The following is a 14225-nucleotide window of genomic DNA, read 5'->3' as shown; positions in this document are numbered from 1 at the left end:
GAAGAATGAAATTCTACGAGACTAGTTTTTAATAGAAATACCAAGCGGATCGCATACGCACTAACTTAATATACATATATTTATATTTATATATATATATATACAGAGTGTCTTGTAACTGGACACCCTGTATAAAAATAGAAATATATTATATATGTATATTACGTATGTTATATATATATGTATGCACATATTTCTATACGTATATATGTTACCGTCAAAGCGAGATATCAGTCATTGCTAGTAATTCCTCGGCATTACTATGAATGCAAGGAGCCTTCAGACAAAGTCGGAAATTGAAAAATTCTTTATGAACCTTTGCAGATTGATTTATAACTCAAATTTGTATTCTACGTGTAGATAAAAGAGTGCACTTTAATTTAATATAAAAATCATTAAGATCCGCTTGCTCTAAGTATAAAAAATATTTACCAAAACTTTTTAAAGAAATTGCGAAGATCCACAATTTACAGCATTGCATTCTCTGACATTTCCTGAACTTTACATGCTAAATTTATAACTCGATATGGTATTCTGCGCGTAGACAAAAGAGTGTACTTTAGTTTAATATAAGTTTCATTAAAATCTATTTACTTTTAGTATAAAAAATATTTACCAAAACTTTTCAAAGAAATTGCAAAGATGCATAATTTACAGCATTGCAATCTCTGATATTTCTTTGGAAAGTTTTTGGGGGAGAGGGGTTGCTTATGGCTGTGTGTGTCTGTGCCCGAGAATGTATTCTTTTCAACGTTGTTTAAATAGTTATTTGATATTCTCTATAGAATATCAAAGTATTCAGTTCGACGCCTAGAAAAAACTGGAAGAATTTTTCAATTTCCGACTTCGTCTGAAGGCTCCTTGCATTCACAGTAATGCCGAGGAATTACTAGCAATGACTGATTTCCGGCTTTGACGGTAACATATATATAATATTGATAAAGAAAAAATTGTTACATCTTATAAAGAATGCTATAAACTTAATTAACACAACTGTTGATTATAAATCTTCGATTAGTGACGTGGGCAAGATTAATAACATTTATGCGAATCTATCCGTATTGATCTTAATGAAAGAAAAAGAAAAGAAAAGAAAAAATTAAAAAAAAAAAAAAACGCAAAAAAAAAGAAGAAAAAATATGGTGATCGTTAGACCTCGACGAGTGAAGATTAATATTACGATTTATCGTTTGACAATCTTCGTGAATTAAAACAAAAATAAAAAAAGTTTAACGTAAAACTGTATGTGCACGTCGTATATATATAAAAAGAAAAAAAAAAGAAAAAAAAACATTGATTTTAAATAAAATTATCCAATTAATCGCAAAGTGTCATTTAACTTACACACAATTAAACATAATTATTATTTCATTTCCATCGAATTTATTTCATTTGGAAGTTATCGATCTTTAACTTTCGCTTAAGTTGCATAATTTTCCGAACGTAATCTTATTTGTTTGACTATACTTTTTGGATAAAACTTATGAATATATAAATTATCTTTTTTATATATGATATTATTTTTTATTTGTCTCTTATTTACACGTTTAACAGTCGTTGACAGATGACTGATGATCATACAATAATCGCAGACAAAAATTCTATGCGTTTATTCTGTACGACACGACATTGAATCGTTAGAATGAAGAAGACTTGGCCGCCAATCACATTTTGCTAAGAGGGTGGTGAGGAGGGGAAGGGAAAGGAGATGGGGAATGACAGAATGAATAGTTCTGCATTTGCCACTTTTATAGTGTCTAGAGTTTCACGATTCAACGATAAAGAGGAGACATGCAACTCATTTTATATATAGATATACATATGTATGTATGTACTATAATGATTGGATGGCATTGATAAAAAAGAAAAAGCAAACTAATAAAAAAATAAATTTCCAAAAATTTTTATAACAGTATATAGTAAAAATTATTTTTTCAAAGTACAAATTGCGCTTAAAATTTGTTACAATAATTTTATTCCGAATCGCACGTAATATCTCATTTTTATTAATACGATCATCCTAATAATAATACATTGGCAACAAAAAATTGCACGAAAATCAATGTAATTCTAATTAAAGTAATATTTAAAAAAAAAAGAAACTAATTATAAAAGAAAATAAAAATTACATCAAGTTAATTTTATCCTACAAATATTTACATATCGATGTACTTTTCTAGCGCATATTTTGTGCAGGTACTTTTTAACCCTTTCGTTACTAGGGACCCATATAGGAGTCGTATATACCATACTACGATTCGCATATACAAACGAATTTATATGGAACAATACTTGCCCTAAAGCGTGTCGTAAGAAAAGGGTTAAAGCGATAACTAACAAACAGTCTAATACAATCTTTTGAATTAGTCGAATTTGGCTAAATGTCAATGTGTGATAATATCAATATGAATGAATTTAAATGAAATTAATTTTAATTGATACTTAAGGTCGCATTAAATATATATATATATATAAAAAAAAAAATACAAAAAAATGGTAATAGTTAAATTTTTAGTACATACATACGTACATACTTTTGCGTATTATAATCCATAGTGAAATATATCGCACTATATTCGCACATAAGAGTTAGTATTAATTAATTAACTTATAGAATGACTGAATCTCATATTTACATATTCGATTAATATCATTGTGCATAAATGGACAAGATGTCATGTTCTAATTATATACTAATATCAAGCGGTTTCTTTTGTGCAATGTGCAAATACTTATTTTTTGCAATAGTTTAAACACATGACTCGTAAAGTATTATTCCGAATTGAATGAAAAATCCAATGACAATATATGGGTGTAATGTGAGTTACACCTTAGAGAAGTAATTATTTTCAGTTAACTTTCAGGCATAATATAATTGTTTTTTTTTCTTTTCATTTATAAAGCTCATGCTTATGATTCTTCTTCTTAATTACTATATCGAAGCTTAATAATTTTCTCTTTCTCTCTCTCTCTCTCTCTCTCTCTCTCTNTCTCTCTCTCTCTCTCTCTCTCTCTCTCTCTCTCTCTCTCTCTCCCTATCACACTCTCTTACTGTTACGCGTTCGTATGTTTGTTTCTTTTTTTTTATAAGTTAAATGTATAAAAAAAAACGAGTAAAAGACGAATACACGTAAAATCACATCAATCGTGTTAGCTTGCATTGATTGTCCATGTATATAAATATTATACACATTCACGTTTTTTTTTTTTAAAAAGAATGATTGACCGATTGATCAATTCTATTCAAACGATAGAACAAATTTATGTGATAATTTAAACACGAAATTGTTTTTCTATCTATTCATAGAACATTGAAAATATTTCCCTATTTACTTTAATTATAATAAATACGCATTGCACTGTATCTTAGATGCGCTAAATCTTCTTACTTTCGAGACATAATTATGTATTAAATATCAATGAAGAAATAAGAGGAAAAGCCCATCTATCTGATGCGACAAACCACCACGTGTATTTAAGTAATTGTTAGATTATTATGCGATTAAAATTTTTCTGATATTTGTCTTTTGTTTTTTTTTTTTTAAGTATATTCATTTTTTATCTGATTTCCTGATGTCTAATTCTATTGTATACAATATATGTATCTGTATTTTGTTATTTTTTTTCTTTTTTAATAACATATCAGTATTAAGTATAAAATCTTATTTAAATTTTAAAAACAAAATTTCTCTGTACATATATCATTTGTATCAGGCTAAATTGTATTTCAACCTTTTTCTTTTTTCTAGTTTCACTTACTTTTTCCTCTCTTATTTTCTTTTCTATTCTTTTTTCTTCGTACATATTATATCGAGACTTTACATACACATCGGATATATATCATGTTTCTCAATTAAAAGCAAGTTACATTTTTGGTACTATGTTTAATAGGTGAACTCGTTCCATCTGTTTCACTAAGATCCATACCAAATGGCACCGAATTCCAAATTGCTATGTCGCTACGATCATCTTCCTCGCTAAGAATAGTACACATCATTCTATCGTCGTAAAGGGAAAATCTAGCTGAAGATTGTGCACGACCACGAATCTTTCTCACGGATGGTGGTAAATCACCCGGAGTTTTAATTCTCATGTTGGGATCTTTCAACACGTTGACGTTAGATCTAACATTAAAGACCTCGTTGAATTTATCGATACTCTCCTGCCTGCTAAGATTGTTTTCCCCTTTTTTATTTTTCAAATTAACTAACGGCAATGTCGAGGGTCGAGCATTACTCGTTCCGTCATTGTCGTACGCGTTATTTCCAGTTTGTACTACGTTCTTATCATTTTTTACTATCGGCGCGGTAGAAGTTGAAGTTTTACCAATAATACCGTTAACGTATTTACCACCAGGTGAGATGGTCACGTTAGTGTCCACAGTCTTAATTTGTACATTTTGCTTTGACAATAAATTGGATTTGGAATCCTCCCTGTCTATCGGATATTTGTTATATGGGTGCATCTTCTTGTTGACGAGTAATTTCTTTAAATTCGGCCAACCACCGAATATCTTTTTACGTGGACTTTCTTGAAGATAATTGTCATGCATATTCGTTTGCTTGCGTTTATTATAAGACGTAGCACCGTCATCTGATATGACATTTTGTACGTACGGTATCGGTGTGGCTGGTCTAAGTTGTGCCAACTGTGTCGTATGTTGACCTAAGTAATCGTGCGAAACGAGACCTTGCGCTTCCGTTACTACTTTGTATTGATCATTGCACGCGTGTTTCAACGATTTGTCAACTAAAACATTACCGTTACATCCTAGATCCTCTAACGAATCAGACTGTAACATCAAATTCCTCTCCATGCAAGGATTTCTTCCTTGATAAGGTTGAAGAGTTTGAGTGTGGTTATACACCGCTACCTCGTTCGAATTTTTAACTAAAATTATCAAATGTAATAACATTATTATATTACATTTGATTAAAAAATAATTATAAGAGAAGATTTATAATTTACTTACAACTATGTTCGTGAGCGACACTATCCGATGGGGAAAGTGTAACCAAATTATCGACCATATTGCTCTCGTTCGTAGATCCATCTTGACTCATGTGCATTGCTAGTTGAACAACATGGATATTATCGTGATGTGAAGTTTCGCTATAAAGGCTATTCGTGGTTGAAGGCACTAAGGCACAGTGAGAGTTCACCATGGGACTCCCATCGGTAAAGTATGAAGTAACTGTACAAAATTGTTCGATATATTTTAATATTTCGTAATAACGTAAATGTAAAAAAAAAATGACTATGAATAAAGAACCCTTTCCTACTTACTACGATGAGATTGTAGTTCCGAAAGACGTTCTTCTATACATAAAGCTGTCAAACGTGCTTCAGCATCTGCATCCCAACAATCTTCCATAGTTTCCTTTATAAGACGTACTCCTGGTCTATCGATTATATTTCCTTCTAAAAGAGGTCTTGCTTTTTTACGCGATACCAAAATTTGCATCTGTTCGAATGTAGGATGCAATCCTAAACAAAAAAAAAAAACAAAAAAAGAACAGATATAAATAAAACAGTGAATAATCTAAAAATATAAAATGTTTAATTCATGTTCGATCCATACAAACCAATTTCATTTTCATATGGTTGCTTATATTGAGGCACCTCTGATCCAGGAATGTAAATGTCGGAACACCTTGAAACTAATTCCCACAAAACTAGGCCCATTGCATAAACGTCTATTTGTTTGAGAGAACTTTCACAATCGCGTAGATTAACAGCACCCTCTAATACTTCCGGTGCCATGTATCTCAAAGTACCAACCTGTTAAAAAATTAAAATCAGTATCTAGTAGATCTAATAAAACTTCGATTAATATATTAAACTTATTCATTTTCTTACATCATTAATTGATTTTATTTCAGCATGTTGTTCTTCTCCGTTAGAGTAATATTTGGATCCAGATATTTGCACTGCTAATCCTAAATCACATATGCAACAGCTACCGTCGGCTTTAATCAGTATGTTTCTAGAATTTATATCTCTGTGAGCGATACAGGGCTTGAATTTATCTGTAATTTATTATTTTTATTTAAATAATTATATATACAACATACAAAATGATGTTACAAACAATGTAGACTTAAAAATATTTGCTTACCTCCTTTACGAATATCAGTATGCAAATATGCAAGTCCTTTGACTACAGAAAGGCCCATTTTACAGAATGTCAGCCAGTCAACTGTATGCGTTAGTAAGAAATCTGTTAAAGTACCACTTGGAGCAAAGCTTAGTACCAAAAGATATTCCGTGCTACCTTCCATGCTTATTCTTTCATCTACACCTGTATCCATAAATGTTCAGCATTAAGAAATAAAAAAAATTGTATCTTGTATTAATCCTTTGACTGCAAATAGTGTCTGTATGAAGAATTATTGTCACCTTAATAAATAAATAAAAATACTAACCATAGTAGCTTAATAGAGATGGATGTTCCATGAACGGTAAACAGTAAGTATCTCTTTCATTTTGAAAATAATTACGATAATGAGAGGGAAAGATTTTCACAGCAACATCTTGATCTCCCATACTACCTTGCCAAACGGAACCATATCGTCCTTGTCCTAAAAATTATTAAAAATGTATTATATACGGACGATTATAATTATACGAATCAATGATATAATATTTAAAAAACATACCGACAATTGTAGTCAGTTTTAAATGATCAACAGTATAAGTACCAGTCCTTAATGCTGTACTATCCATAAATTGGTCATTGTAAGACATTGGTTTTCCTAATCTTGTTAAAATATTGTTACGGTACGTTCGATATATCATCATAGCTATTGTACATATCACCAATGAAGTGCAAACTAATGTGCTCACTACGATGAGCAACCATCTTTCTGAATCTGACTGTTCTAAATATTCGGTTGCTATAAAAATAATGATATCACATAAATCATTAATAATTTTCAATATAATTTTTATCCTAGGAATCATAAATCCATAAAAAAATAATGTAGGAAGCTCACTTGCAAGATTTTTCTGCACTGGCGCAGAATTGAAAATCTTATTATCGGAATACAAAAGATTATTATTAGTAATATTTAAATTACAATAATCTCCATGACAGCAGCAAAACTTAGTATTATTTAAAGCCTTGGTAGAACGTTGTAATGCCACACATTCGGTATTTTCACATTTCTGTTCACCAGATTGTTTCCAGCAGCCTTTCATTAAAAAACAATTAAAAAATGAAAATAATATAACATAAACGATTAACGACAGAGATAGAATATAAATCAAATAAATACCTTGTGATAAAATAATGATCTCTGTACCATTAGCAGTCTTATTTTCTTGCCAGAGTGCATGACAAAAATTGATGCATTTATCAAATTTAATGTCATCGTCTGCCTGTAAAATGTAATTCCATGTAAAAAAAAAATATAATTTTACTAAAGAATCCTTAAATTCTTTTGTTTAGATCTTTAATATCTTGTTTACTGTTACGTGCTTATAACGCAATGTTTATTAATTAAAATTAACTAAAAAAATCTTTTGTAATTTTAATTAAATTGAATAATGTGTGTATTGGATTCACTTACTGAGATACGAATTACATTATTATTATCGGATAAATCTTCAACAGGCAATCCTGCTGAATTTATTTTCAAGGAAATATGTTCATTTGTTTTTTTTCTACTTGCACATATTCTACTGGCATGAATGGGGGCTGAACTTATCCCATACAGTAGTGTGACCAATACGACTGATACAATGGCTCTCATTGTGCTTTAGCAAGCCAGTTCAAGTTGGCCACTTCAGCAGAAGCAATGCTTCTTAAGAATTGCCATCTTTCACCATAGCGATATATTGCACTAACCATAGGCTCTCTTTGTTCATCTGTTTATCAGACATTTTTTTTTCTTAGTCCATATTAATATAATTATTAGCTTAACATTATTACACGTAATTAAAGTAAACATTGTAGATCATAATTGTAATAAAATATATTCCCATGAATATTATAAAAATATATATAAATATTTTTTATAGATATATATTTTATTAAATATTATGTATTTTTAAGAAAGATAAATCATCATATTTCAATCATGCATATTCAAAATTATTTTTTTTTTCTTTTTTCTTTTGGATTAGAAGAATGTAAGAAATAAACATAAATTCTATAATTATATGACAATAATTTAATTCTTTATTAAAATCAACACACACACACACACAATGCATAACAGTTTCGTATGATAAATGAATTTTGTTAATATTATTATAAAAAAAAAAACATGCATAAACAAAATTCCTTTATAAATATTACAAGTTAGTTGAATACGAAAAGAATTAACGTCTACTGCGCGTGTGATGTGCGTGAAATGAAAATTTGTAAATAAAATATGACAGAGAGAGAGAGAGAGAAAGAAAAAAAAGAGAAAGAGAGAGAGAAAGAAAGAGAGATAGAGATAGATAGAGAGAGAGAAAGAGAGAGAGAGAGAAAGAGAGAGAGAGAGAGAGAGGGAGAAAGGGAGAGAGGGAGAGAGAGAGAGAGAGAGGGAGAAAGGGAGAGAGGGAGAGAGAGAGAGAGAGAGAGAGAGAGAGAGAGAGAGAAGTACAAATGTCATGTTATTCAAATGACGCGACGTGTATTAAAAATGATAATGCTTACATTTTGACCGATAATCTTTGAAAAATTTTCATGTGTTCTCTGTAAGTTCCTGACGCCGTGATTAAAAGTAACATTGCACGATTTAATAAAACCGAAAAAAAAATCTGATTATTATAAATCTATTATTGACGGGGTTGAAGTTATACTCAATGAAACGCGATTAAATCACGCATTAATAAATGCGTCGAAATAATACTAACAAGCGAAACTCATAGATAAGCAATGAGATACGCGTTAAACGTTCCCCGTTGTGTGTTTGTAAGAGTGCTAAGCCATACGACACATAGTGAATACATAAAGAATGTCACGATATAATATTGGCAGCACCCTCGCACCCAACCTCTGCACTCTGATGTCTAAACTTGATACTAACCGAGGCACGAACGCACCTACTGAAGACGATAAAATTCACTTTGATTTTTGGATACTACTTTTATCTTTATATAAATATTATAATTAATTAGATTTAATTTATATAGTCAAGGATTATTTGTTTTATATTATTTTAATAATAGACCGAAACTTTTGGATTATGATCTTGAATGTATTTAATTAAAATTATTTGTAATCAACGTGTAAAAATAATTGAAAAAAAAAAATATGATGGCGTTGTTGTTGATTAACGACTGACGTCATCTACGTTCGAATACGGAAACCATTTTGATAAAGATCAACGTATATGTACTATATATGTATATGTATAAATGCATAAATCATAAACATGGGTCACATTTTTTAAATTCAATCATTGAATATTCAGTATGATTATAAATATAATAATTTATAGTCAGTTCGAGACTTTTTATTTTAGGCGGTTTAATATGTAGTAATAGAGGAACGGACGAATTGGAACGCAGCGTTGCATCGTGTGTGTGTGTTTTCGATCTATCGTGCAAATGGCGGCTCTCGCGATGTTTTCTCAACGATTACTCAAATATTAGATATAATTATTCGAGATTATCGATAAACAGTGTAATAGATACGTACTACTGACATTTCATATTCGAGAAGATTTATTCTAAACATGGTGAAGTTACTTAAAAAGTTCTTTGCCGGTGATAAAGTTTTTGCAAAAGTTCGAGGTTACCCGCCATGGCCAGCTAAAGTGAGTATCATCTAATTTATCTAAAGGAATTTTTACGAACGCATGTTATATTTATCAGATAGCGTAATAAATATCATTGTTTAATCGATTACATTTTTCTATTCTAATCTTTTCAATAAGGTTATTCATAATTAAACTGTTTAATTTATTATAGTCCATATAAAAATCATGTTTACATAAATTCGTTTATGCGTATAACCACAATAAAATGTTTTTCTTTTATCAATACTCTTAAAGCAATTTATTTCGATCATTATCACGTTTCGTTTACGATACGTACCATTTTAACAAAGATGAATAATTCAATTGCATATGTCTTACCATATAGATTATTTTTGTACCATGTATTTTATTGATTCTACTTACAGGTTGAAAAGGTTTCAGACCCAAATTCTAAAAATGCCAAGTATAGCGTTTATTTTTATGGTACGGGTGAAACGTAAGTAATGATAAAACATTTTTTTGAATAATCTATATAGATTAAAATAGATAAAATACTTGTTGCATAAGTTTATAAAAAATATATAACAAACAATTACTTAAAATTTTACCTCAGCGCTGTATGTAAAGTTGAAGAGCTTTTTACTTACACGGAAAACAAAGCAAAGTTTGGTAACAAAGCATTACGAAGGAAATTTTTCCATGAGGGATTACAGCAACTTGAACAAGAACTTAAAAATGAAAAAAGTAGAGATGCAGATGCAGATGATTTACAAGGTAGTTTGTAAAGTTATTAGATGAATTTTGACTCAACGCTTCAAATATTTTATCAAAAATAATTCTATTATTATAGAATCGGATATGGTGGAAGCAGCAAGCACCAAAAGAGCTGATGTTGCTTCGGAATTACCAGCAGCTAGCGCAGCGGATAGTGACTTAGAAGCAGGATCATTAATTATTGATGAAGGAGATAAAAAAAAGTCATTTAAAAAAAAACCATTATCTACATCTAATAATCCTGTAAGCTATTTGTTATTTTATTTCATTCTAATATTATTTCAATTATACGGAGACTTGAACTCTTATATTTTAATTTAGCAATATTGTTTAAGAGAAGCAATTATTGCCATTCTGTCTCCGATAGAAAATCAGGATCTGCCGACAAACATTTGTAAAACTTAAAATGTTGGTGCGATTGCTCCTAACATTGTATAAATTTTTTTAGTAGATGTTCTTTTAAAAAAAATATAATATTATGAAAAAATGTTATAACTTATTCTTCAAATGAATTAGGATACACCAGAATTAAAAAGGAAGCGTGGGAAGACAAAGGCGGTACCCACATCGACAAGTGACACATCAAAACACGAGGCAATTCTTGATTCGCAGGGAGAGGAGTCGCCTAAAGAAATTGTAAGCCGCAGTGGACGTAAAATAAAACCAAAGCGTTTTGCAGATTTTTCCAGTTCCGAAGAAACAGAAGGTACTCATATAAAATAAATGAATATATATATATATATATATATATACATAATAATATATTACTTATATAATATATGTAAAATATTTGTATTATAGAACATTCTTCAAGAGGACGCAGCAAAATTAAAAGCGATGAGCCTAATGAGCACCTATCATCTGCTGGATCATACAAGAAGAGAAATATTAGTTCAGAAAGTAAGTATTATAAAAAAAACATTTAATTAGAATATTTATTTACATGTTTTTTTATGTTAAAGAGAAGAACAGTATCGGTGAATCATCATTGATGGAAGATACCGTCATCTCTAATCCATCTTCTTCTGAAACAGCAGGACGATTTCTTCTTGCACGAACATTTGCTGGTGAATTTGTGGGCATTAAATTAAATGTAGACAGACCAAAATCATTTGACAGTGAAAAAGCTAGAACACAATGGGATTGGACTACAGCCCGCAATGCTATGAAACTTAAGGCTCAATTAGAGAGCGGTGAAATTTTACCAGAACAAGTAAAAGAATCATTAGATTTTAATGTACATGTGCCAGAGGATGAGAAACGCATTTTGGCGAAAGACGGTGCAGTTCATAGAAAAACTTACAAACTAAGGTATCTTAAAGATTTGGTTAATTGCAACACATTGATTTATTATACAAGATTATGATTTATTTTTATTCCTTTTTTTTTGTAGATGGCTTCGTATAGAAGCTCAGCTGTTACAATTGGATGCTCAAATAAAATCTAATCTTGGGTTGGATCGTGCTAATACAGATAAATGTTTAGAAGCGATGGATGATATATTGGCACTATCCATTGGTCCATTAATGCTAAAGAAGCATCCACATATTGTCGAAACTGTGAAAAGGGTAAATATTTGCAAGTTTTACTAGTTATAGTTTTTTTCACTGTTTCAATATTTTATGGATTATTCTTTTTACAGTTAAGGCGATATATTGGTAATTTAAGTGATTGGAAGTTGAGTAAAGAAGAAGAGGTAAATGTCGTTAATATTACATATCATCAAACAAATGAATAATTAATTTCAATCAAATAACTTTGAACAATTTATTTTATAGTCTATTTTCAAACAAAAAGCGGAACAAATAAGGCAAAAAGCAGAGCACATATACAACAAATTTAAGGTCATTAATTTGATTAATTAAATAAATTTAAATTTTACTTATATGTATACACACACAAAATAACAAGTATTAGAAAGAAAAATAATATAAAATTATTCTGTAGGCTATGTTCACAATACCAGAAGGACAGTCTTTTTGGCAATCATTTTCTGTTGAAGTGGACCATTTCAAGGAATTAACGAAAAATATGTCGGAAGAAAAAGTTTTCTCTTTAATGTCTGATCCGACCTGTCCAGGTATTATAATATTTGTAATATCTTATAGTAATTAAGATAATTCTAAAATGAATACATAATTTATGAAATAAACGTAATAATCAACTTCAGATGCTGGTATGTCAGAAGATGTATCTATCGGAGACGATAGTGGCAGTCAAGAAGATACAGACATTCAATTGAAATTAGATCCGGACCAAGTGCCTATCAAATTGGAAAATCCTAAAGATTCAGAAAGCAAGTAACATACGTATATCTCGTATGTAATTAAGGTGAACATGAGTACGTTTTGTTTTGTGCAGTATACTATGATATACAAGACAGCAGAGTGTTTTGCAACTGATTTAAGGGAGTGGCCTTTGCACGTTTGAAAATAATCTATAATGTGGATAAATTTTCCTACCGCAAATTATTCTATGAGTTTCTATGACATTTCTAGTGAATTCCCTTTTCGGCGTTACTAAAAAAAAGAAAAAAAAAAGATAAGAAAATGAGAGAAAAAAGAACAAAATTACGTGCACGTGTCAGAATATTTACAATTGCAAGTCGGTGATGTAAATTACACTCATGCTGCCAACGACAAAAGTTTCATTGACACAAATTATATGACCTAGAAAAATGAAAAGAAAAAAAAGATATCATCTTTCTATAATAATATGTCATTGTTTTTCTGCCTTTGCGTAAAATTGTAATTTATTTTGACACATTTTTTGACCGTACCAAAGGAAAATTTTCACGTTAATCGTTCGTATTAAAGAAAGACCACGATCATCATCTTCTTGACTTCGTAAATAGTGTTTTTTTTTTTTTTTTTTAACTATCGATGTAAATACAGGAATACTTATTTCATGTTACACATTTACATACTAAACTGATGAATGGCAATGAATAATTCAAAAATATAAAAAAAAATCTTGTACTATGATGCATGGCAGTTAAATAAAATCGATAAACATCGATTTTATTGCGAGATACGACGATTTTAAATATTTTTGAAATTAATGTTTCTATTGCACTTTAAAGGCAAATTTACGTCTCGTCCGAGCAATAAGAAAAATTTGTATGGTTTTTTTAACGTAATGCCAATCAATCATGTTTCTTGGTATATACACGTATATCTTACAATATGTTACAAAAATATTCTTGCAAATAGTTCTTAGATAAATGCTCAATTATTATTTAGTTGTAGAGACAAATTAGGAATCGTAGCAATAAATTAGTGATTTGTATGATGAAAGCAACGTGAAATATTACAGCGAAGTGTAAGTTTTGAATGGGTAAGTATTTTAAGTTTACTATATTGCTCTCATAAACAAGAAAATTATTTACTTTCAAGTTAAATGAAATCGTTCGTCGATTATAGAATATTGATTAATTAAGATAAGGAACTGTGAAGATAAAAAAAATTAATTGACCCACGTAAACACGTAAATTCGTGCGTCGATTGGAACATGTCTATAGAATTTCAAACTTTATCTTGTTAAAACCTCACAAATTTGTTTATCACAAAACGAAATTAGTTTCAAGAACGTAAAAAGTCAAAAGTTACTTCGTAATTTGCTTAGTTTAGTTGATCGTTCGAAAGAAAAGCTCATTAAACAAAAGTTTGTAAAATTTGATTATTTTATAATTATATATTTTTATTCGCGTAAAAATAATAATAATAATAATAATAATAAATATTATGAAAATATAAA

General features: G+C 29.8%; 2 protein-coding genes across 3 annotated transcripts; one reads left to right on the top strand and one right to left on the bottom strand.

The window, feature by feature from the left end:
- Nucleotides 1-3530: 3530 nt before the first annotated feature.
- LOC106792638 (bone morphogenetic protein receptor type-2) lies at nt 3531-9011 on the bottom strand. Its single transcript, XM_014759137.1, has 12 exons — nt 8648-9011; nt 7572-7869; nt 7278-7380; nt 6996-7193; nt 6660-6896; nt 6426-6581; nt 6119-6301; nt 5860-6029; nt 5586-5781; nt 5287-5487; nt 4973-5194; nt 3531-4890 (listed from the first exon to the last, which is right to left on the bottom strand). Exons 2-12 carry the CDS (start codon nt 7752-7754, stop codon nt 3854-3856), a joined length of 2886 nt encoding a protein of 961 aa, XP_014614623.1. The 5' UTR covers nt 7755-7869; nt 8648-9011; the 3' UTR covers nt 3531-3853.
- A 381-nt stretch (nt 9012-9392) lies between these two features.
- LOC106792637 (PC4 and SFRS1-interacting protein) lies at nt 9393-12998 on the top strand. Of its 2 annotated transcripts, none has more exons than XM_014759136.1 (12): nt 9393-9752; nt 10121-10191; nt 10309-10469; nt 10546-10712; nt 10986-11175; nt 11271-11369; nt 11504-11780; nt 11863-12037; nt 12112-12165; nt 12248-12313; nt 12417-12549; nt 12640-12998. In XM_014759136.1, the coding sequence occupies exons 1-12, from the start codon at nt 9672-9674 to the stop codon at nt 12771-12773; spliced, it is 1608 nt and encodes a 535-aa protein (XP_014614622.1). In that variant the 5' UTR covers nt 9393-9671; the 3' UTR covers nt 12774-12998. The 2 variants fall into 2 exon arrangements, with proteins under 2 accessions (XP_014614622.1, XP_014614621.1); XM_014759135.1 differs by having other exon boundaries at nt 9400-9752; nt 11432-11780.
- The last annotated feature ends 1227 nt before the right edge of the window (nt 12999-14225 follow it).

Source organism: Polistes canadensis, unplaced genomic scaffold (genome assembly GCF_001313835.1).
Source record: "Polistes canadensis isolate GaletaPanama2010 unplaced genomic scaffold, ASM131383v1 scaffold_507, whole genome shotgun sequence".
NCBI lineage: Eukaryota > Metazoa > Arthropoda > Insecta > Hymenoptera > Vespidae > Polistes > Polistes canadensis.
Note: the sequence above shows the minus strand (reverse complement) of the source record. Positions and strands in the feature narration are given on the sequence as shown.